Source organism: Patagioenas fasciata, chromosome 8 (genome assembly GCF_037038585.1).
Source record: "Patagioenas fasciata isolate bPatFas1 chromosome 8, bPatFas1.hap1, whole genome shotgun sequence".
Classification (NCBI taxonomy): domain Eukaryota; kingdom Metazoa; phylum Chordata; class Aves; order Columbiformes; family Columbidae; genus Patagioenas; species Patagioenas fasciata.
The window spans coordinates 29,856,754-29,881,573 of record NC_092527.1 but is presented as its reverse complement, the minus strand read 5'-3'; the positions used below and the strand labels follow the sequence as shown (position 1 = coordinate 29,881,573).

Sequence of the window (24,820 nt, the reverse complement as noted above, 5' to 3'; positions counted from 1 at the left end):
CTCCGTGTGACGATCTGCTTACTCCATTTATCTACAATTGCCAATGGCTTCAGAGATCTCTGACAAACCACAGAGCATCAAAGCTCCCTCTCCTTTCCCCTGCAGCCCCCATCTGCTCTACTGGGGAAGATGAAGCTGTACCAAGATGAACCTGGATCACGCAGTCCCCACCATGCACAGCTTGGATGCTTGGGACCCTTCCTTTTTGGTGGCACAGCCACCCCCCCAGGTGCCCTGAAGAAGCTGTCCCTGCAGCACAGCCGTGGTGGTCTCTGATGTCTTCCCAGGCATCTGGGGAGAAGGGAGTGAGTTGCAAGGATGCCGGTAGCAACCTCAGTTGGCCATAAAAACTTAATCAGAATGCAAAATAGCTCATCAAGACACTCAAGTTCCTATGAGTTGTTTCCCTCATGTGTCTCCCCTGTTCAGTCAGTGCAGAAGTTCTGCAGAAACCTTTCTGAAATATAGTGAGCTACGTCTTGCTATGTTGTTTTTTTTTTTTTAAACAGCTAGTAATTACCAGTCAGCAAGGGACTACTCCAGTAAAACTAGGCAGAATACGCTGTTTTCTTAAGAAAGATAAACAAAAGGTGAATGCAATGGGCTCGCTGCTGGTTTTCAACAAAACCTTGCTATTGCAATTGCAATACTTGAAGCAGCACAGACTGCTTGCTGATGATGTGGGGGGAAGTTGAATGAAAGAGCTGCTCTGTGACTCCAGGAGCAATGGTCTGAGTTCACCCCTGTGTAACACTGCTCCACTCACCCCAAACAGAAACTTAGCTCTACATTTTGAAACTATGCATGAGCAGCATGAATAAATCTCATCACCAAGGGTTTCCTGCAATCCCTGCTGAATATCCAGTCCTATTAGTCAACATCAGGCTCTGGGCAACATGAAAAATTGCAGAAATCCATCCTGGCTGTCACTAGAAATCAAAGGTCAATCTCAAAAAATGAGAGACTCCTTCCAGCTTTGGAAGGCACTCACATTTCAAGACTACAAAAGCATTTGTCAAAGCTCTGCACATTCATGTGAAACAGGAAGGAAATATAAGACCCTGGACAATGGGACCTTGGAGGAGTGGTGGAGGAATGATGCTTGTCCTGGGAAGATATTTGCCAAAATATTAAAATAGAATCTGTTTACATAATAGATTGAAAAATGTTAACAGTCGAAAATGCATTAGACAACAAGATATCAGATTAAAAACACTGGGTGGATTGTCCTGTGAGCATGTTCTAAAATAATTTATGGATTCTCCAAGCTGAGCAAAATGGGTATTTTCTGGAATAACCCCTTTGGTGGGGTTTCTACATCTGCTTTCACCATCGAGGTTTCCTCCTCTCCATACCCACAACCATCTGCCTCCATCTCATGCCATTCTCCTGTCTCTCCCTCATCCTGCTCCCAGCCCTACTCAAAGCTTCCCTCCCACCACATCTGTAGTCACCAATTGCACCATGTGAACAGGCTGTGCTTTCATTGTGCTTGAGAATAAGAGACAGAAAGCCAGGCTCCCCCGTTTCTATTCCTGTCTCTTGTCCTCCCCACAGAGTGTTTGGGCAGTCATTTCATCTCTGTGACCTGCGACTCAAGTTCTCCTCCTGCAAGCAGCTCACAGTGCTCTGAATACCCCTGGGGGGCTGTGGGAAGCAAGGTCTCTGAGACCTCAGTGACAGATCCCACACTTGCCTTGTTAAATGTTGAACCATGTTAGGTGTTAAAAGGGAAAATATGCCCTTTCAAGCATTTCTCTGGGGAGCAGATGGCCAGCAACTGAACTCTTCCTGGAAATCTGTGCAGTTTTAAGGGAGAAAAACGGCCTATAAAACTTCAAATAAAATCTATTGTAGACTGCGTAATAACCAGCAAGAGTCACATACTACCCTGTCCTTGCTGTTTCAGCAGCCTTCTTGTGGCTGAGTGTGAAGTGCTGTCAACATACCTGTCAGCCTTCCCAGGGCTGCAGGGGACTATTGTTCCCTGCTTTTGGAGGAAATCCTGGGATCGACTCTCCCTGCCCAGCCAGCTCTCTGCTTTGAAATTTCCACAGGGGCCAAATTCGTCGTCACCATGCAGCGCCTAAACAAAATCATCAGGGACTTTGTGTCTGATGACTCAAACACTCAGTCTCTGCATTTAGCAGGCACACAGAGGTATATTTTCCAGAGAAACACAAAGTACTGGCTTGAACACATTGCTGCTCAGTTAAGATGATTCTGTCAGACAGAGAGGAGACACTTGCCATAGCTTTCAAATGCTTCTTCACTGAGAGCATCTACCGTCCTGTACTGCAATGGTGCAAATGGGATCCCCAACATGAGGGTCTACCCTGCTTACACTTGAATATTCTCCTAGTAGATCTTTTGCAACAGGTGATGGACTTCATGCAGAGTTACGGTGCTGAGTCTCCTGCCCACATTAGAGTAGATATGATCTACATACCTCTAGGATGCCTAGAATTCAAACACATGAGGTCCTGCTGATTTTTACCCCCTGTCTTGCATGTGTTCAATTGAAAAGGTTTCATCCCATGCCCAAAGGTGAGCAGGGTGAAGAGAGGACATACTCTGTAACAGGGTGTTTGTCTTCACACTTGCTCCTGCTGTAAGAGCCACCCAGGTGGGAAAGCCTGAATATTTCAGGACAGCTCCAGCTCTGCTCAGGCTCACCTGGCACTGTTGTGCATCTCCCTGCCTGGCCTCTGGTGCCTGGAGAGGCAATGGGGGAGGATGGAAAGAAGAACAAGAGCATGTCACTGAATGTCCAGCTGGAGGAATCAAGAAGTATTTGACTGTTCGGGGGAATTGCCGCACTTCCCCCTACACAGAAGTTGCATCTTGTGCTTGTTGTGCAACACAAGGAAGCGCAGAGCCAGAAGAACAGGCCCATGACAACAGAAACAACAACAAATTTGTTCTTCTCCTTTTTCCAGATCCTTAAAATACTGTGAATACAAAACCTGTAAGAGCTAAACTGCTTCCTTCGCAGTTTTACTTTACTTTCAACATGAGTAATTCTCTGTTTTCCAGAGAAGAAGAGATGAGGCCCATTCTCCTGCATCTTTTGTATTTTTTGGACGTGCTGGAGGTCCCGGCTGAACTCCTCCTTCCCATGGATGCAGTGTCAAGGATGGCAGGGGGTGGTGGGGACAGCTGACAGCTACTTGCAGCTGCAGCACCTCTTCTGAGATGTGATGCCCAGGTGGACAGCAGACAGCTTGCTCTCACCATTCTCCAAAGCTTTTCAACAACTCCTCCCTGCAGTCTGCATGGGATCTACAGTCCTGAGTGAATTCCCTTTTCAGCTAGACACACTGTGTTATTTCTGTGTAGCACTGTCTAGACAAGCGAAAAAAGTGTGAACAATTTGATGTATTACTTTCCCCTTTCTTTTCATGAAAATTATGGAAGTCCAGAAGATTTCTGGTCTTTGTACAGTGTCTGGGGCTCTTGTTTTTATACATACACACATATATACACATACAGAGCTGTAAATATTTATATAGAGAGATGTAAAAAAAAAAAAAAAGGCAAACATTATATTCAGTTAGTGAAAGGGTTTTGTCTCACCATCAATATTACTACAGGATTCAATAACGTATCTTTATTCAGACCACTCTGTGAATAAAATGGTCGCTATCCTACCAGACAGAAAGCAGATACTATCCTGCCTCCGCTTGCACAGCAGCCGACATACCTTAGAAACAAGCAGCAACAGTTATTAATTGCAAGAAAACCATGCCTTTCACCCTGCTGAACTCCATCCAGCCTCAACATTTTCTAAAACTGAAAAAAAAAAAAGATAAGACTGCAAAACATCTTACATCAATTTTGCTGTCGTCCCAGAAGCCTCCACAGCCAGTCCAAAGGGTCAAAGTACTTAAAGAAACCAGATTCTTATGGGACTTCTAGCTCCCACTTCCAGATCTTGGTGATTACACAGAAGGCAGCCAGCATCACCCTTGACAGGTCCCCACCCGTGCGGCAATTAAACATCCACATTCATTTGGGTACCTGAGCCTCTCGCAGAAACCTCTAATGTTTTCCAGTGAAGTCTGGGTAGGGAAAAGCCAGCCAGCAGCAACAGCATGAAAACAACTGTAATCTATTCAACTTCTATTAATTATTTTTTTTTTTTAGAGAATATTTTCTAGCATTTTCCCACTAAATACTGGAGATTAAGTAAGCAAAACTTCCTGATGTCTGCAAGAAGACACATGGCCATGAGGGGGAACCCATGTGCATCCCCAAGTCCTGAAGGCACCAGCATCTTCAGTGCCAAGATGAAACCTGGCTCAGCGCTGGCTGACCAAGGACTTTCAGTTCAGCATGGGCCACTCCAAGAAACACATGTGGTGAAACAAGGAATTTTTCCCTCAACACTTGGCAGAGTGGTATACTAGTTATCTAAACTTTGACAATAAGTACAGAACAAATTAGCTACTCCTGCTCCACTGGAATCCCAGAGATGCTTTTGGGAAGCTGCTGCGCTCCATGCACCCATGCCGGGGCATGCGGGGATGTGCCCAGGGAGCGAGGGGCAGAGGTGCTGCTGCCTGGGCGGCAGCTGGGTGAGCACCCAAGTATACGAATATTTTTCTCCTCTGCATCCATGTCAGCTCGAGGGTGGGAGCTCCAAATAATGTATGTTTCCCGCTTCTCCCAGTTTCAATCGGGGCCAGGAATAACAGGAAAGAGGGCTCTCCCCCAGCCCCTCCTCTCATGGTACTGGACATTGCCAGTGGCATGAAGAGCGGGGGCTGAGGAACGTGCTTGAATTACTAAAGTAAATGTTTTCTGGTGCCTCTGGATGTTCCAAGTTAAGCTCAGACCACACTGCACTTAGCTTGCATGTTATCCAAACTAGTTCAGCAGGGTCTAATCCTGATGAATAGCTGCGTAGCTATTAAAATTGTTTTCCTTGAACAGCTAAATGGAAATGTGAAGGCTTGACGCTTGAGCTAGCATTTAAAATGGACTCAGGTAATCAAAACAACAGATTGGAGAGCACTGGGGTTTTGGAAGAGCTGAGATCCAATTCAGCTCTGAACCTTTATTTTATTATAGTCATCATTTCCCACCCCCAATAAATTAAACTAGCCCCAACTCCTTACAGAGACCGGCTGGACCTGATCACATGGGTTCATACTAGCTGCTTTTACCTTTTTGGCCAGTAGTGTTCCCTGTGCAACCTAGCACCATCTGTCTGTCATTCTGTCATGTAACCTCCGGATGCCACTTGGGAAGAAACACGTCACTGGTCATCTCTCGCTGATGACATCTGAGATGCCAGCATCCTGGATCACAGCCTTCTCTCTGTTCGGGCAGCAAACACTCAGTGCAAATTTAGAACAACAAACAGCATGAAGGTAACTCTGGTACCTGGACATTATTTTCCTGCATACACAGACAAAGCTGCAAAGCATTATCAAAGAACTTCTGGTAAATATGTTATTCTGTGTAAGTGATAATAGGTGCCTTTTAACTGTCACACACAAGCAGTGCAGATACACAGCAGAGCGATGGATAAACAGGTTAAACATATTTTTTTCTGCTGTGCTAGCTTGATCCAGGCCCTCTGGCTTGGGTGATGGTAGAACAGTCAGTGAAGAGGTGCTGAGGAAGTGACAAGATGCTGAAAAGATAACTGGTGTAAGAGATGCTGTTCCACATAGCCATCATGCAGCAGGAGCTGGTGTGAGGATGGAGAGCCTGTGGTCCTGCAGGTTGCTCCTGCCCCATCCACAGCCTCTCCGATACTGGGGCAGGTGGGGACAGGCCCATAAATGTTAAGCCCCCAACCATGTAAAGTGGGAGGGTGAGTGGAGGGAAGGTGGCCCTGGAGCAGCTGGTTTCCTGAGCATGGCAGAGCCATGTGGCTCCCCAGGCAGAGCTTCTCCTCAGCCCCCAGCTCCAGCAAACTGAGCAGGCGCTGGAGCCACGTGCCTGTGCACACTTCTGTCCAGAAACGGCAGTGCCAGAAAAACTTGGCTTGCTACATCTGAGCAGATGAATATTTCATGAAGAACAGAAATATAATTTGGGCATTTAAAACAAGTAAACTGAACTGTACATTCATGTGCACAGAGGTAGCCATTCTGCATTAAGAAAGCCATCAGATGCCGAGCCTCACTGATCTGGTTTCCTGAGCAGGCTGAGAGCAAACTGTAAAGCACTCCTCTCCAAGCCACATCGCTGCAAGGAAGTCTACATTAAAAAAAGAAAAGGGAAGAAGAAACCATATTCTGAGCTCAGCCAATGTTATGCATACTTCAGTAATTGTAGATACCCTGAAAAACCCTATAGTAGGTTCAACCTGGCTGCACAGGCAGCAGATCAGCAAGTGCTCCTTTGTGGCAGCCCCACGTGGCTGCAGAGGGCACACACATGCTAACTGCTGTCTAAACTGGACAAGAGGGCTTGCTTTCATAACCATAGCCACATAAAACAATTTGGTACCAAGTCTGGCCCCTGCTAGCAGTCCAACTTTCATGCTTTCAATAAAAAGTAATAAAATAACAGCAAACCTCAATGCCCAGAGTGCATACATTTCAGACAATCTGTTGTGTAATATGAGAGCAGCAGTGCTGCAGGAGCTGGACACCAGGCAATCCAGGAGTTACTGAGAGCAAAGGACTAAGAGCCTGTATGTGGCCAAGCCACCCCGGGAGGAATTGTCGATAACATTTGCAGAGATCCGATATCTTTCAGCTTGACAAATTCGAGCCATGACTCAGACTTCACCTAGGGACCAAAGACAACGCAAAGATGCATTAAATGCTTCTCATTTCTCCTTATTTAACCTTCACTGACTGCATCAGGGCAGTACACACCAGATATGGGTGCTCTGTGTGCCCAGGGAAAGCAAAGTCCAAGCACTGCATGTGGTTCCCTGGGATGCACCAGGAAATTTGGAGGCCACGTAGCATATCTCATTAGGTTGCACAGCATCATGCAGAGGCCTTTGGTACCCAATGCCAATTTTGGGGGTGAAACTCTTCTCTTTCCAGGTATGGATGGCATGAGACACTCCACACTTTTGGAGATGGCCCAAAACTCAGAGGTTCACCCATGAAAAGCCATGGGTCAGCTGTAACAAGCAGAGGAGGCATTTTTCAGCTCCGCCTGCTCTGATTACTCTCAGACAAGCTGCAGGGCAGCCCCACACCACAGCCCATCGCCCCTGCAGCCCCTGCAGCCCCTGAAGGGACATGCTGAGTGCCCGCATCTCACATGGCAGCTCCCCGGGTGGCAGCGGAGCCGTCCAGCTGTGCGGCACACGGCTCCGGCACACCATGGCTCGGGGAGCATACGGCGCAAGCCAGTTCCCCAGCCTGATGTTCAATGAGACTTGACAGGTCCCACTGAGGTCTGCACGTGGAGAAAGAACCCAGGGACCCCAAGCCAGTGACAATGCCTCAACACTGCCCAGCCCCAGCACGCCCAGGGTGTGCGGGATTCAGCATTTGGATCATTTCACAGCAGGCTGGCAGGGACCCAGCGGCGTGAGCATCATCCCGTCTGTGAGAGCACAAGGCTGGCTCACAATGCACTTCTACCCTTGGTGTGGGGGTGGAAGCGGGGGGGATGCGTGTGCAGGGACATTTTTCACTTGTCACCCACGGGCTTAGGCTGTTTCTTTGTCTGCAATCACCTAAGGGTGAGGAGGAGTTGAAAAACATTACACTGACAGCGCTGTCAGAGCTGCGGATATAGGGCCTTCCACTCCACGCCAAGCAAACCCTCTGGAATGGTTTGGACATGATAGGTAAACAGTGTCGGGCTTGCTTAGCAGGGAGACATTTGTATTTAGATGTTATAGATAAGTGGTGCATATTTGAGACATCTGAAAGTTATTATTCCAGGCAGTTTCTAAACAGAGAATCGCAGTTGCGTAGCCCCTTAACTCTGAGTTGACAGGCAGGATAATGATTTAAATTATTGTTAAACACAGGCTCTGTTTTAAGTGGATAGAATTCAACACCATGGTAGGTTTGGGGGAATGGGGGTGTATTGCAAAACACAACATTTCCAGTTGCTGGAGCTTTGATCCACAGGAGCTTCTCTGCCAACACCATGCATCACTATTCACGCTACGAGAATGGCAGCTGTAGAGATCCTCAAAAAGGCAACATCATTCAGCTATCTTCTGGATCATTACCACTCCCTCTAATTGCAACAGCTTTGATTAAGAGAAATGCCTTTTTGAAAGCAAAACATAAGAAGTTTTCACAGACTGTAAAACAGAGTTCAGCAGTGAATCATAATTATTTTTCACAATGCTTTTGAATTACAAGTGATTTATGCTTCTTTGAGTTCAATAAGGTTATGTTTATTATGCTATCACTCTTTCTAATGAAGAATATACCAATGTGTTCTTCATTATAAGTTACTTGAAGCACAACTACTAGGCTGTATTACATCAGAATACTACATTTGTTTCATCTGTAAGGAGTTAGCTTTCCAATGTTTCTCCATAGGGCAGGTACCCCTGCACTCATCTCCCCCTAGGCCATCCCCATCCTGCAGGCACGTCCAGCACATACTGACATCAGAGATGGTTTTAGCTCCCACCATAAGCTTTTTTCTGACATGCCAAAGGTTAAGTGTGACGGCAAACACTGGCTCCATACTGCAGCCTTTACACAGGCAAAGCTCCAGCAAAAACAAACCCATCTCTTATGTGGAAAGGAGAAAGGGGAGGAAAATTAATTTCTTGCTTATTCAGCATCTGGTTATCTGCGTGACAAGCAAGCTCCCAAGCTGTATCTCCAGCCTACAACATCCTCATTTCCCAAATGGGTAATTCACAACAATGCAGGTGAGAGAGTCTCGTCTCTGCTCGTAGCATTAAGATGCAACTAGGCCTGAAAAACAAGCAATTGCACCTTGCCACTTAAGGGAAATTATATGGCTGATTAATAATGGATAAGCCTCACAAAGGCCACCAATTCTGCTCAGTGTACCCGCATCTTATCCTAATTATCTTCATCAATAATACCTAGAATTGTTTGGAAATTTTCGGGGAAATTTAGTTCACTCACCTAAGCTTTTATAACAGTTGTATCCAGCAGGGCAGGAGCATACTTGTGTGATTTGTCCCAGGAAGATGAGAAACATGAGTCTGAATTGGCAGCTGAATCCTTTACCACTAAAACTAAGGATGGGTTTTTGTACCTTCCTGTGAACCATTAGTTATTGATCTGATGTACTCATACCAGCATGTAAAGGCTTTCCCCTGCAGGCAGTGCTTGGCTGCTTTTCCTGCACAATTAAATCCTAATAAATATTCTTCCCTCATTAAAATAATGGACTAATGTCTGTCTGGGTATTTCTCTCCTGTTCTAATGTGATAAAAAATATATTCCTACAGCTTTGTAGGAAGCAAACAAGCAAGCAAAAAACCCAAGTGGGTATTAAAGCTACTACTGCCCTATTTGAAGAGCCCAAGAGAACCACTAAAGTAAACTGCAACCATCAACAGAAAACGTGGAAACAATTCTTTAGTCCTCAAGCCGGGCATTGAATTTGTGCAGTGACAAAGCCCCTGGGAAGGCTCAGGGACCTCACCTGCCTCCTGGGACCCTCAAGAAGCAATTTCTGCTTCTTCCTGCAGCCCTTCCAGCTGCTGCTCAGTCGACAGGCACATCCTCTAGAATACAGAGAGGTACAATGGCGAGTGGAAGCCAGATTTCCTCCTGTGTTTGCCTCCAGAGCCAGAGGCTCTCTGTAAGGAAAAAGACGACTCCTCATGCCTCCAAACCCCTTCTGGCCTCAGCACAGCACAGCGCAGAACAGACTGATGGCACTCCGCTCTTTCAATGGGCAGCCAATGTGGTCCTGCCCTCCAGACAAAAAATTTGAGACCAACGTGTATTGGAGAGAATAAATGAATGATAAGGGCCCCAAAGAGAGTATTTCCCACTTATTTTTAATTCTGGTCTACTTTTAGTAACCCTTTAACTAGCTGAACCTGAAAGGATTGAAACCTATCTATCTGAAATGTTTCAGGACAGTCCACTTCGGCAGAAGATCTCAGCACAATATGGTCATTTTGAAAACCTGTCAATACTAAATTCTCATGTCTTGGCACAAGCTGATAAAGCCACTGTGTTACCTCTCCACCTGTGACCCAAGAATTCTTAGTCTCCAGAGAAGTCTCCCGCTAGTTTCTCTAGTCATCTTCATGCTGTAGAGCCAGCAGGGACTCAACTACCTGATGATGGGAAACTGCAACGCTAAAAGTGGTCTGGGTGCCTTTAGTGTCACCTTCTTTTCCACCTGTGGCACAGAATGGAACAACAGACAGGTATCCAAACAAAATCCCTGCAGTCTCAACTGCTTGGCTTCATCACTGTCAGGAAAAGGATAATAAACACGGAGACAGGGTTGCAATCAGCCTTTCTGAGGAAATAATAACCTAGGAAATTCTGACTCATGCTGATTTGTGATCAAGGACTGTGACTGAGATACCAAAAAAAGGAATTGAATCAGATTTTCAATGCTGTGTCAGAATGAATTAATTCTCATCATATAACTGGAAAAGATTTAACATCACAGAAGCATTTTTAGAATGACAGCAGGATATGGAGGCTGTGGTAAAGAAGAAAACATGATTATTGGGCTGGAGAGACTGACCGTGAGGAAAGATAAAAAAGAACTAAATACACTATAAAATAATAGCTCGGTCAAATAGCTGCCCATAGGAACATTCTGAGGAGGGGACAGCCCTTGTGAGTATCTGGGACTGCTGGCTGCAAATGCGCCCTGGGCAATGTGTATGCCAGAATAACCAACAGTGAAACTTCTCAGGGGTGATGGTGAAGTTGTCTTCAGATCTCCGGAACACTTGGAGAAGCTGCTGTCATTCACAGCTGGTTTTCACCCTCCTGCTAAAGCCAGCAAGAGGTGGCTGCCTGGGTTTGTGCAGTGGCTGCCATTTATACCTGCGCCCATTTCAGAGAAGGGTTAAGATATTTTTTACTCAATGTTATGGCTGCCTGGTAAATCAAATGTCAGCTGAGCTCATTCTGATTCTAACTAAACTAAAGTCAGGCTATTTCAACTCTAAAAGCTTGCCCATATAAATGATTCAGGTTTGCATAACTAGTCCTTTTTAAAGCCATGTTTGCAAGTAATTTGCAATAATTTTCTAGGTTGTCCATTGTAACTAAACCCTCTGCAGGAAAATACTGTACTCTACCTATTTTAGAGAGGGTTTTTTTTTCTCAACCAAGCAAGCTAGAGATGCTACTAAGTGGAAGCTTAGACTCTAAAGTGCAACTCGATAGACAGGAGTTCATCTGGCAGCAAATTCCATGGACACAGACTGAGGAGTGTGAAATCCCCCCTGCAAAGCACTGACAAACAAAAGAGTGTTTCCTCTCTCCTCACACAGCCTGCTCATCTTCATGCAAAAAACCCCTTTGACAGATCTGTCAATGTTTATAATTAACACAAGACTTCTGTAATAAATTAACTATATGATGAAAAGAGCCATTGCACAAAGAGGAATAGATTTTATCAAGAGCAGAACAAAAAGCCATCACAATCTAATTTGAGACAGAAGAAACACATCTGACTCAGATATTTCCCCATGTGCCATTTTTCTTCTATATCTTCTCGATCCCTTTGATAGAATGTCAGTAGTATGTGCTTGACCTGATAAAAGACCTCACTTATCTTCAAGGTACACACCAGGCATCCACGGTGACCCACACAAAACAGTTCAAACACACCTAATGTCCTGTGCTGTCCAGATAAAGAGAAAGAAAATAAACAAGCAAACCAACAAAAAAAAGCCCAACCAACCAACTAAACAGACATACAAAAAAAACCAAAACAAAACAAAACCAAACAACCAACCACAAACAAACCGAAAAACACAAGCAGCCTTTGGGTTATGAATTATCAACACAAAGTCAAAAACAGCCAGTGATTTACAAGTGTAAACTGAACCCTGTATGAGTGAAGAAACCAGGCAAGAAAGCAATGGTATCTTGGTCATTGGGCTGTTCTTGCCTTCCCCATCAATATTCTCTTGGCCAAATCAGTCCTTCTTCCAGCACCCTCAGCCAGCAGTTCACCCTGTTTCCATGCTTTCATCTTCCTGCTTCCCTCATGCTTCTGGACCCCTTCATAAACCTTCCTGCACAGAAACTGGCCACATTTTCCAAGAACGCAAGCATTGCTGGGAGGAAACCTCTCTACCTCCCCTCCAACTTCAGCAGTGCATTCCAGCCTCCCTTGCTCATGCTTATCTCTCTCGTCACTCCTCTCCTAGATGAGCCTTTGCTCCTCAGAAAAACCATTAAGCACAGGGTCTGATCCCTGCATAACCATCAATTACCGATTAAGCACAGTCCACTGGTTTTGACCTAGCAAGCCTTGCACAGAATCCAGTAACAAACAGATGGCAAAGAAAAAGATCCGGCAAAACGCTTAAACACATGGCTATCTTTAGGAATGTGAACTAACAGACTTACTCAAGCACATACCTGATTTCTGCCACACCAGATACACCTACATAAGTGCAAGAAGTGGGCAAGCAGTTAACCATCCTGTTGAATTCAGGCCCTGCAGTCTGTGTAGTCTTCTTTTCTGATCTACTGAGAATGGGTAAACTGTCCAGTTGGAAACTACACACCTTTTAAAAATAATATTTCGCTCTAATTTCTCCTGCATCAGCCTGCTAACGTAGCTTTGTCTTGCCTTAGACTGCTACTTAGACTCTTTGAAGCACTGGTCTCACATCCAAAATGGATGCACTAGAAATTATCATACAAATAGTCATAAGTGATTGTGGCCTAGGACCAAATTATTTCTGTATTTCTCCTGAGTGAGGCAATTAGGCTGAGTTTAAATTGCCAGTCCTTGCAGCTCTGCAGTGAAATTCTCCATCAGCTCAGTTTTCTTTCCAACTGTTTCCAGCACTGACCTTCAGCACAAGGACAATTTCCTTCCACCTGGCCAAGCAGCATTACAATCAAGATCTGTAGACTCTACCATGTTAGGAACGAAGCAATAAAAAGTGTTTTGACAAATGTAGGCAATGTTAAGGCTCATCTGAGACACAAGTATACTCCAGTGTATGAAGTCATTGAATCAGATCCAGCTAGAACCAAACAGGCCTTAGAAACAGGAGCAGAAACCAACAGGAGTGGTGTTTTTGTCAAAAAGATGCTTTCACGCAAGACATGCTGGGATAACAGAGCAGCTTGATAAAGTTTGTGAAAGGCTCAGGACAGTGATGGCTGCGACCTACAGATACCAAAGCAGGCAAAGAAAATCAACCAGGGAAAAATCACTGCAGACCGAGGAGGAAATGTGAATGTTTATCGGAACACGATGATCGAATTATCGTCAGTCTTCTGGTTCCATCAAACACACAGCTCTGAGGTGCTGGGGTCACAGAATCACAGAATGTTAGGGATTGGAAGGAACCTCCAAAGATCACCCAGTCCAATCCCCCCACTGGAGCAGGAACACCCAGATGAGGTTACACAGGAAGGTCCACCGGACGCAGACGCAGAGAGAAAGAGAGAACACTCTGCTTTAAAGATTTTGGAGGCTTCGGATCTTTCCATGCAAATATTGCAGTGTTTATTGGCATGGTACCAGACTGGGAATAGGATTATTGGATTCTAAAGGATTTTTCCCTGGAGTGGTCTTTATCCTCTTAAAAGAAGATAGAGCAATTAAACTTTTTTTTTTTCCTTCCCTGAAGATAATTAATTGTCTGTGAAGGGTCACACCAGTGGCCAGATGCACCACAAGAGATTTTTATCCTCTTAAGCACACCAGCCATAGCCAGTGGCACAAGATTTTATTTAGTGGCCACCAATCTGATTTATCAGTCTTTTGTCCCTAGCTACAGACTAAAAACTCACCAATCCCAAATAAATTTGATGTCAAAATCTAATAGGAGCAGATGGAATGGGAATTTCTTTTAAAATATTTCTGTAAAGGCCTTTAACACCCAAATGATGCTAATGCCTGAGAATCCAAACTTGTGACTAGACATACCATTCTAGTCTATATACATGGGCATGTTTTGTATAAATTTTGCAAAGTTCTGTCAGGAGAACCCAGTTATACATCCCAAGACATTAGGAAGAAGCACTTACCTACAAGGGATATTTTCACTAAATGCTACAACATATGCAAAACACATATTACAGTTTGAATACATTATGAAAATGTGCTTAAGAGAATGTGATAGAAGAATGCAAAATCCAGATTTTTCTAGATGTCTGAGCAGGAGAGAGGAGCCCAGCATCTCACTGAGCACAGCACGTTGCGGCATCAGCTGCATCATAAGCAGAGCTGATGAAGCCTCTGCGTCAAAATCAGGAGTTGATTCAATGCAAGTAGTGCAACTTGGAGAACAGAAGTAGTGGCTCAGCATGACTGAAGATGAAAGGCAGGAGAAAATAACACCTGCACTTGCAGAAATTTTGTTCAAGGAGGATGCAGAGATGCTGGTTGTTGTCAGAGACAGAACAACTTCAAAGTTGCATTATACTAGTGGTATGTCACAGTCATACGAATTTTATTTCATACACATCAGAAGAGAGTCACATACAACTGACAACCAGAGAGGCACTTTCTGCCTGTGAAATACCATCTAATCAATATTTTGCCATAAATGAACAAACGGGTTATTCTACCGCATGTATTAGCATCATGATTTAGTGTGAAACTCACGGCTAGATCCTGCTCGCAGTCTAAAACTACAGCGACTCCACAGGTGACTCCAAGCTTAGGATGGTAAAACTGAGAGTGGGGAGGACTATAGGTAAGAATTTCCAAACTAGGCCCAACAACAACAGTTCTGCTTATACTGCTTGGAAAAACAAATGGGGACTTCAGAGTACAAAGCAATCTCATTTTTAGCTCTGTTGTTGATATGGATGGAAAAGCCAATTTAATTTTATTAAAGGTGTCAAAGTTTTTGAATAACCCAGACACCTACAGGGATAACAAGATCATATCCTCTGTACAGTAAAATGCATATTCAGCAGCTGTAATACCAATTAGATGTTGAAATGACAAAGTGCTATCTCATGCCAGCAGAGGCATAGTGTACAGAGCCAGTGTTTAGTTTTATCATATAAGCAAAGTTTAGCCGTCATCTGTCATACAGGGGCCTCCACAGCTGGAACATCTGGAATTGCAAGATTAGCACAATAAATTGTTATACTTTTACCAGATCAGCTATTCAGTTTACATCCAGAACTTACCTCCAGATCCAACTGTCTTACACTGGAGTAAATGTACTCCTTCTGTCAAGCTATAGCTTTATGAATGACGAGGAATTAGCTTTCAGCATTACAGCCCAAGGGTCGTACAGTTTAAACTACCTTGCTGAATATTTTGGAGACAAGTATAATATTAAGAAAGGTGCAAAGGTTAATTACCTGTACCAACATATTCTTTCCACCTTTCTTTTTAAGAAAGGCACTTATTACTTACAGAATTAGAACAGGAATGATATTAGACAAACTATGGAAAATACAATTATATGCAGCACTAAGGTGTCATTTAAGAGAATGTATTAAAAAAAATAGATACCTTATCCTAATGCTTTAAATAAAAGTGCCACACTCTTTGCTAACATAAGGAGCTCTTTGAAATGCTTCTTGAAAAAATACACTGCTCCATTAGTGGTATGTTATTACTCTATACTAGAAACTTCTGTAACTAACTAGAAGTGTGTAATGAATTCAGTACACAGTAATTATTCCAGTACTTTATACCTTTAGTAGAAGTAAAATAAGGTCATAGCCCTTTTAAACAGAATCACTGTTTCCAGACTACAGGTTCCACACTTCTGCTAAGGAGTAACAACACTTAGCAAAGGCAAAATAAACTTCTTAGTGCAAACCAGTAATATTTACCTCCTCAAAGTAACAGCCACATTACTCATCAGAACAGATATTTAATGCGAAGGCATCATTTTCTTTAACACAGGGGTCTATCTTTGCAGTGCCAGCATCTGAACTACAGTGTACACACACTCATAATGTAAACACCACTTAAAATTGACAAAGTTTTCATAATTCGTTGTGCTTTTATGGGTAACATGGAAAATATTATTATATAACCTTCCTTGCCTGTGTTAGGAACAATATTTCAGCCTTATCACCATAAGCAAGACAGACAGAGCTGGAGGACAGACAGACCTTCAGGCACAAGGAGCTGCCTTTGGGCTGTGGGATAACTTTCAGGTACCTATCACACCTGGAAAAAAATGTCCCTCCAGAGGTGCTACGGCAAAGCAGGCATTAATTAAAATAGCAAGAGATTAGTTATTTATGAAACTGTTTTCCCATTTTTAGCCGTGTTAGGGAGCTTCCTGCAGCTGCCATAGAGACAACAGCTACAGACAATAAAACTTTATGAGCAATTTAAATTCTCTCTCCTCTTAGGAGATGTGGAAAAACAATGACAACTGACTGTTTGCAGGTCGTATATATCTTGCCTTCATTAAGCAGAACTCTGTTTAAACACGTATTATTCTTTTTCATCAGATTGTCATAGATTTCCACAGAGAGGGTAAATAGTTTATAGCTTCCGCTTTCAACAATACACTATAAAAACACACCGCAGCCATATTTGATCATCCCATTTTGTTTAGTGTGAAGCACTCTCGGCAGATCAATCTGCTTATTTGCATGTGTCAGAATAGAAACAGAAATGGATTCCCGTGAGCAATGGAAAAATAAGTTTTGCACTTGGAAAATGAAATAATAATAACCACATGGTAAAATCGCAGATGGATGTGATAAATTAGGTTTACCATCAGTCTTATACCACTCATACCTGCAATTTGGCCATAAATCCACCTCATTTGAGGCTTATTTAATGTTTCTTATAAAGGTGCCCTGGAGCTAGAGATTCAGTTTACCTAAAAAGTGACTAGGGTAAAGAAAGAAAAACATATTTCCTTCCTTCCCTACAAAATGTGCAACTTCCTTGTCAAATATGCACTAGCTTGAGCACATTTCCGCCCATGATCAGTTAATATTTTGATTTTTGATACTTCGCAAACATGGAGCGATAAGAAGATAGGAAGACAATCTGGAGAAAGAAATACACAGTACTGTGAGTTAATTCTACTGGAATTCATATATGTCTTTATGACTGGAGCATATATTTATTCTGTTTCTTCTTCAGGTATATTTAATACATGTACATTTAAAATTTTCCCAGTTTGCAAGGCCTTACTAGTTTTTCACATATTTTATCTTTCCAAGAGGCAATGAAGCTTTGCTTTCAACAGGTGCCTCTCAGCATGCCAATCTGAACACAATTATCCTTGGTTTTCCAAGTCTCTGCTGGTAAAAGATGAAGACTACTTTGAAACACCACACAAGTGAAAATACAGATGAAGGGGAGAAGAGCATGAATGGAGTAATAAACAATAAAGGGGTTTGATTGCTGACCATATTAGTAAGAAAAGCGACTAAGGAAAATGAATAGATTGTTCCTTATGTTACTCTGCTGGAAACACATGGCAGGGGTGATATGCTGAAATAATAATTCCTTTGCAGTCCAATTTTTCCATATTTTTAGAGTATATCTGTTACTCTTTGAAAGCAAAGACACTAGATGCTTAGACTAGATGATCTTCACAGGTCCTTTCCAATCTCAACCATTCTGTGATCCTGCACTACAATATCACTGCCAAAAAAACCCAGGCAATTTTCAAAAAGGTACCATACAGCAAGTAAACTGGGAATTCCCCACCAAAAGGTACAGGAGAATGCTGAAGATGGGCATTATGTTTTAACTTACACATTACTGAGGAAAGCTGCCACCCTTGCTGTCCAGCAGTGAATCCATAGGAAGTGCACATCATTCTTAGTCTATGCCAGGCTCAGTAGCCATGTGCTTGAAAACAGCAGGCTAACGTGAGTCAACACCACTTGGTTCCCATGAGCTGCCATCCTTCCTCCAGGGACCTGAAGACCCCAGGATTTAAAAAGCTGCTCCTTTCCTTTTCTTTTTTGATGCTTTATTATAGCAACGAGGCAGCAGATTGCTTATATTCAATTTTTCTCGGACTCTTTTTGAAGTGTGAATGAACATGTGTGTATGTTGAAGTGATAACATAAGGCTAAGCCACATTTCTAGTAAATATTACTTTAAATTATCCTGGAATGTAAAACTGCACTTGTGCAAAACCAGCTGCCCAAAAAGGGAAGCAGAGCTGTAAACCATCCTGCCTGCAAGTTGAGCATCTCGGCAGGAGAGTCACTGTATAAGGACATGTTTACAGGTCACATTAGCCTGCATCTGTGCTGAAACTCATGCTCTAAAACACAGAACATGCATGCACTCAACTGCAACAACTTCCACTTTGCAGGCCTTTACATGGTGGCAGGAGACCAACTGAGACCATGTGGTCAGAGGAGGTTGGATTCCTGGGTGAATTTAAGCCTTTTCATCTCTATAATGTGTGCAGAGGCGAGGAGCGCAAGTAGTAGCCTCTCACCTGTGACCGATGGTGTGAGCACTGTGAACCTCACCACCACAGCCACCTTTTGAGGTGGATTTAGGCCAGTCTCTCATTTTGACTCACTCCAGCAGTGGCAGGCAAGATGTGATCCAATTCAGCTCTTGACCTCCAATCGGCTGAGATGCAGTGACCATGCAAGCCCTTTTTACCTCAAGCTGGCAAAGAAACTGCTTAAAGGGCTCTGCTTCTGAACGTACAGCAAGGGCAGTCAGACACAGAAACATCTGTGACAGACATATAAACCTGTGCATTGACAGCAATAATGACATCTCGGTAACTATCAGTAAAGCTGATGCTATGGGTAAAGTCATAAGCAGAAAGAAATGAAAAATTAAGGTAAAATCAGCTGTTTCTCTATTATCCACAGGTGCAATTTAGTGATGCCAGATCATTGTGCAGTGCCTGCAACGCTGATAAAGAAGGAGGCAGGACAGAGCTGGCCAACAAGGCCGTGGGGAGGGAGGCGCGAATAAATCACTGAGCCGGAATCTGAAATGCTAGGCTTGTTTGTTCAACATACCACTCTAGTATCCCCAGCCTTCATCGGATGCCCTGCATGCCATACCAGGCTGAATTCTACCATATGTTTGTAGCTAAGTTATGAAATCCATTTGTCAAGTCCCGGGAGTTTTTGGCAAGTTGTCCTGTACTATATGTGTGGTCTGCTATACTAAAACAGGCGTGCAGAGCATTGCAGTGGGTATGTCTATAGGATCCAGAGGCAACACAGACAACGATTTCCCTGTTCTGACTTCTAGTGCTGTCTAATAATGAATGGAGACAGAGAGGACTCAAGTGGAAGGTGTTTCGGCACAGTTGCTAGGTTTAAAGCCTGCTGAAGGCTGCTGGATCAAGCTACAAATACGTATCTGAGCTCCATGCCAACTGTGTAAACTCAGAAGCTCCCTGATTCATTCAGGGACTTTGTAACCACCAGACAGACTGGAGCTTGTTAGAACAGAGGCAGTTGATGGCTGGCAAGAGTCACATTTTCCTTGTGAAAAGGGATGTGGAAGATGCTGGGACAATGCAGGGGCGGATGATGGATAGGAAATGATTTCTCGGGTGTTTTGAAAGGAAACACATAATCCAGAGTTATGGGCCCTCATTAATCAGGCGAGGAGTCTCAAGGTGCCAAATCTCACAAGAACAGCCAGAGGACTTGGAGCCATTCGTAAGCTCTTCCTAACTGAACCCTTGGCCTGACATTCGCCTGAATTCTAGATCCCAATTCAAATATCACCACCTTGGCCTATAAACAGTTGCCTAGTGGCTCTAATTCAATTTGATTCATAACAAAAGATAAATCTTTCTGCTCTTAAAAGAAAGCAAAAAGCTGCCGAGAAATTATTTCATTCCTCTGCCTTGTGCAATCTTGGGCTGGTAGTTTTGACAGCAAGAAGAGGTCAGTCCCGTTTTTTCACCTCCTGAACCACATCCCTCTTCCTCACTGTGTAGGTTGCTATGGGTAGTCCTGCTACTGTATTTTTTAATATGGCAAGGAGTGTAGAAAGGAGGCAGAACTGTCAGAAATGGGCTTCATTAAAGTGTTTTATATATAGCATGAAGATGTCATTTTAACAGAGAATGTCAGGTTGCATGACAGGAAAAAGCCAGAATCTGTCTCAGCCTAGCAAGATCATTTCATTTTCAGGAGGAACTTCAGCTCATGAAGGTCAGCAGATACCATCTAACCTTTTCCATGGTGAAAACAAGACCCATGAAACTACTGTTACATGGAGAAGTGCTGTGATTTGCTCCCCCAGTGACAATGCAAAGCTAAGGTTGCATGCTGATACCTCTGGTCTCCCAGCAACCTAGTCACCCCTTAAGTTGGGCCCTTGGAGACTTTTCAATTCTTTAAGATGTATAAACTCAAACAGCCCAAAACTTGACAGCCTGCACATTTGGGGCTAGACTGAATCCTCATGGATGCCGAACTATCTCCATTTCAGCTGAGGATGGTAGAAGACACTGGCACTCAGTGCTCCTCGTCCTCCAACTGTAGCTGTATATCCAACTGTATATCTGACCTTCAGACTCCAGAGAATGAATCAAAGTCCTCTGTGAAAGCAACACCCTGGCAAAAACAGCTGCAACTTCTCCCAGGTAATTTGGAAGATATCCATGTTTCAAATCTGTCCACTAAACCAGCCAGAAAATCATAATAGTGCCATCCAAGAAGGATTTATCTGTAACACATAAAATGGCCGCATTTCCCCACTTTGGCATGGGGAAAGCAGCAGATGAGATAAAGTTTTACAAGGTATATGCTACACTCCGGACTGTGTTCTGATAATACTGTAGTGGCTGTTTCCCACCTCCCACTCGTTATATTGATGTGTTAAGTTTGAAACACCCACTGATCCAGACTGAGGTCATGAGATGATCTGAGGAGGAACCACAGCCATTTCCCTGTGCCCATCTCAGCACAGCAATGGGGATAGGCAGTGCCAGGCTGGCCCTTCACCAGGGACGGCTCAGCATCAACCCAGTGTGTTTGGACCCAGGTACTCACCTAAGAGCTGCACTCCACGGGTGAGGCCGTAGACATCGATCAAAGCCCAGAGGGGTTCTGCCGTCCTCACTCCGCTGAAGAAGAGCATCGCAGCGGAGTCGTTCACCCGATAGAAAACCCGTCCCTTCTTGTCCACCCAGAAGGCTATGATGTTTCCCTCATTTGCAAACTCTTCTGGCAGAGCCTTGGCCCAAAAACCACTTTGGGAAACCAAGTCAGGGCACGCGTACTTCGGCAGAGTGTCAGGGTTAATCCTCGATGGATCCTTGGAAGTAAACCCAAGTCGAAGAGCCCCACTCCAGCAACACTGTTTTTTAGTGATCTGCAAAGATAACAGCAGCAATAACAATGCTTGGCACTTGAACATCTAATCACACACTACAGGCTTTATGCCATCAAGCACCCATGGCCACTGCACAGGTGAGCCCACTAGATTTATGAAACATTTTACCTGCCAAACACTGCTGTAGCTTTTTCCGGTGCAAGCAGCAATGCTGCACACTTAGGATACAATGCACATACTTAGAAAAAAAAAATCCTATTAAATCTATGCAGAGAGGTGAAATGTAATTACAGCTGCATGATGACTCACTTCTATTTCTAGGATAATTCCTTTTGGCCTAAGGATCATCCTCTCACCAATTGTGCCAAAAACGGCCATAAGAGCTTTTATCTCAGCACCTGCAGCAGCAGAGTTCTTCCCCTGTGATGCTCGGATGATGGGATCTCTCATGACCCGAGGGCAAAGCACTGGCTCCAGAGTCACAGTCACCACCACAGGGTTTTCTGGCTTTCCCAGCCAAGTAAAAGACAGTCTTACCCCTGTTCAGCTTGTCACATTGGCTGAAATCACAGCCTTGCAGCAGAAATCTTGTGAGTGGGAAAGCACAAGTTAAAACATTTAACTATATTAAATAAACCATTGTGAGGCAACGATAGATGTTGTCTTATTATAGGTGAAAACCTATTTATTTCAGCTTTAAGTGGTGATTTTCAAGACATGTTGTGCACATCTACACCTCACCTGCCAGTATGCAGTTGCTCAGTGTGTCTGGTGCCAGGAACACCTGCCATAGTTTCTGGGGTGGTGCATGTGTCATATCCACCCTTCTGCACTCAAAAGACAGCAGGACAAAGGATCACAGATGCCTCCAGAGTCATGAGCTGCTTCTCACATGAACTGAACCCTGGAATGAGGGGGTTCTGAAGGAAACAGGCAGTGGGTCCTAAACACATGCAGCACATCCAAAACACCACCCAGTTACAAGGTCTCTTTTTCCCATGGAAGCAGGGAGTCTTGCAGGATTAGTATGGTCCTCAGATGGAGTTGATGCCCTTGGAGAATTCTCTCTATCTTTTTGTTGTTTCAATATGAACCTGCTAGGTATTGCTCCTCCTGAAGGGAATCAACCTGTCAGCATCCAGACTATGAAATGAAAGACCTAAGGATGCTGAATCCAATCCTGATGTGGATCCATGATGCCAGTTGACACGTAGTTGGTGTTTCTGTTCATGCACTGAAGTTGCTGCAAACATGAGAGCACCTGAAACAGCGCTCTTCCATCAGAGCCTTGGCAGCCTCAAGCAATATCACTCATGGCTGCAGGACAAGAGCACAAACATGGATATGTACCACCTACCAGACACCACAGAAAACTTGCTAACTTACTCTGATTTCTGTCTCTGCCAAAGCACCGATGGCTCAGATGAGTGACAATGCCAGAGACTAAACTGTCCAGGACTGCAGGATTTTGTCCTCAAAATCCTGGCAGCAGCTCCTCACCTCCCAGCTTGGGAGCACCGGATTTTTATCAAGGGATTCTCCAAGGCATTTTCTTTGGACTTCTGAATTGTCTTCTAATCACATTCATAAATATTCCATTTTTATTTCACATGTTCCTTGCCAAGTCAAATCTGGAATGTGTGCCCTTAGGAGCACAACAATCTCACAACAAATACATTTTTCAAATCCTAGAGGTTTCTGTTTTATAATTAAAGTAGCAGAGAAAATAACTTAGAGCTTCAGAAAAAAAGTTAACAACAGACAGTTCCTCAGTTAAGTGGGTGCTGCTCTTTATCACTACTCAGTCCAGTCAAGCACCTGAGCTGTTTACATGAAACACTTGAGCACTGACCTCAGTCCCAGGAATCACAGGAAGCTCCTGCTTGCAGAATGGACACTGGGGTGACACTAAAAAGGACTACAGCAGATTTTCTATTTTACATGCCTGGCCAGGATAGGATGGGATCATGCATGTCCCCATTGGAAAGGGGGTAGACGGGGTATGCACATGACAAAATAGGGAATATACACACACTCCAAGAAGAAGCCTGGATTGTTTATTGCAATAAATTTACTGCAAGACCAAAAAACTTTCGGGTCTGAGATAAATATGGCCTCATTGTTATTTGTACAATTTACTCTTTCACAGTCTCTTGCCAATACTTCACAGCAATCACAGGCAGCATGAAGTAAATATTCATATGGTAATCGAGGCTGCATATCACAGTATCACAGTATGTTTGGGATTGGAAGGGGCCTCAAAAGATCATCCAGTCCAATCCCCCTGCTGGAGCAGGAACGCCTAGGTGAGGTCGCATAGGAACATGTCCAGGCGGGTTTTGAATGTTTCCAGAGTAGGAGACTCCACAACCTCCTCAGGCAGCCTGTTCCAGTGTCTGTCACCCTCACTGAGAAGAATTTTTTTCTCAAATTTAAGTGGAACCTCTTGTGTTCCAGCTTGATCCCATTGCCCCTTGTCCTATCATTGTTTGCCACCGAGAAGAGCCTGGCTCCATCCTCGTGGCACTCATCCTTTATATATTTATAAACATTAATAACGTCACCCCTCAGTCTCCTCTTCTCCAAACTAAAGAGACCCAGCTCCCTCAGCCTTTCTTCATAAGGGAGATGCTCCACTCCCTTAGCCATCTTTGTTGCCCTACGCTGGACCCTCTCCAGCCGTTCCCTGTCCTTGAACTGAGGGGCCCAGAACTGGACACAATATTCTAGATGGGGTCTCACCAGGGTGGAGTAGAGGGGAAGGAGAACCTCTCTCGATCTACTGACCACCTCCCTTGTAATACACCCGAGGATGCCATTGGCCTTCCTGGCCACAAGGGCACAGTGCTGGCTCATGGTCATCCTGTTGTCCACCAGGACCCCCAGGTCCCTTTCCCCTACACTGCTCTCTAATATGTAATTTCCCAACCTATACTGGAACCTGGGGTTGTTCCTGCCCAGATGCAGGACTCTACACTTGCCCTTGTTAAATTTCATCAGGTTATTCCCCGCCCAACTCTCCAGCCTGTCCAGGTCCCGCTGGATGGCAGCACAGTCTTCTGGTGTGTCAGCCACTCCTCCCAGCTTAGTGTCATCAGCAAACTTGCTGATAGCACACTCAATTCCCTCATCCAAACCGTTAATGAATATATTGAATAATATTGGCCCCAGTACTGACCCCTGAGGCACTCCACTAGATACTGGCCTCCAACTGGACTCCGCACCATTGACCACCAGTCTCTGGCTTCTCTCTTTAAGCCAGTTTGCAACCCACCTCATTACTCTATTGTCTAGACCACACCTCCTCAATTTAGCTGTGAGGATGCTGTGGGAGACTGTGTCAAAGGCTTTACTGAAGTCAAGGTAGACCACATCCACCGCTCTGCCATCATCCATCCACCTTGTTACATTCTCATAAAAGGCTATGAGGTTGGTCAAGCATGACTTACCCTTGGTAAAGCCATGCTGACTGCCTCTAATAACCCTCTTA

The 24,820-nt window shown here is 44.2% G+C and overlaps 1 protein-coding gene across 4 annotated transcripts in view; it reads right to left on the bottom strand.

The window, feature by feature from the left end:
- The window catches only part of NEURL1 (neuralized E3 ubiquitin protein ligase 1), a 158,857-nt gene that overhangs the window by 37,133 nt on the left and 96,904 nt on the right, over positions 1 to 24,820 (bottom strand). For all 4 annotated transcript variants that reach the window (XM_065843823.2, XM_065843825.2, XM_065843824.2 and 1 more), the window contains exon 3: positions 21,048 to 21,369. In XM_065843823.2, the coding sequence (XP_065699895.1) occupies positions 21,048 to 21,369 (322 nt within the window). The remainder of the gene's footprint in view (positions 1 to 21,047; positions 21,370 to 24,820) is intronic.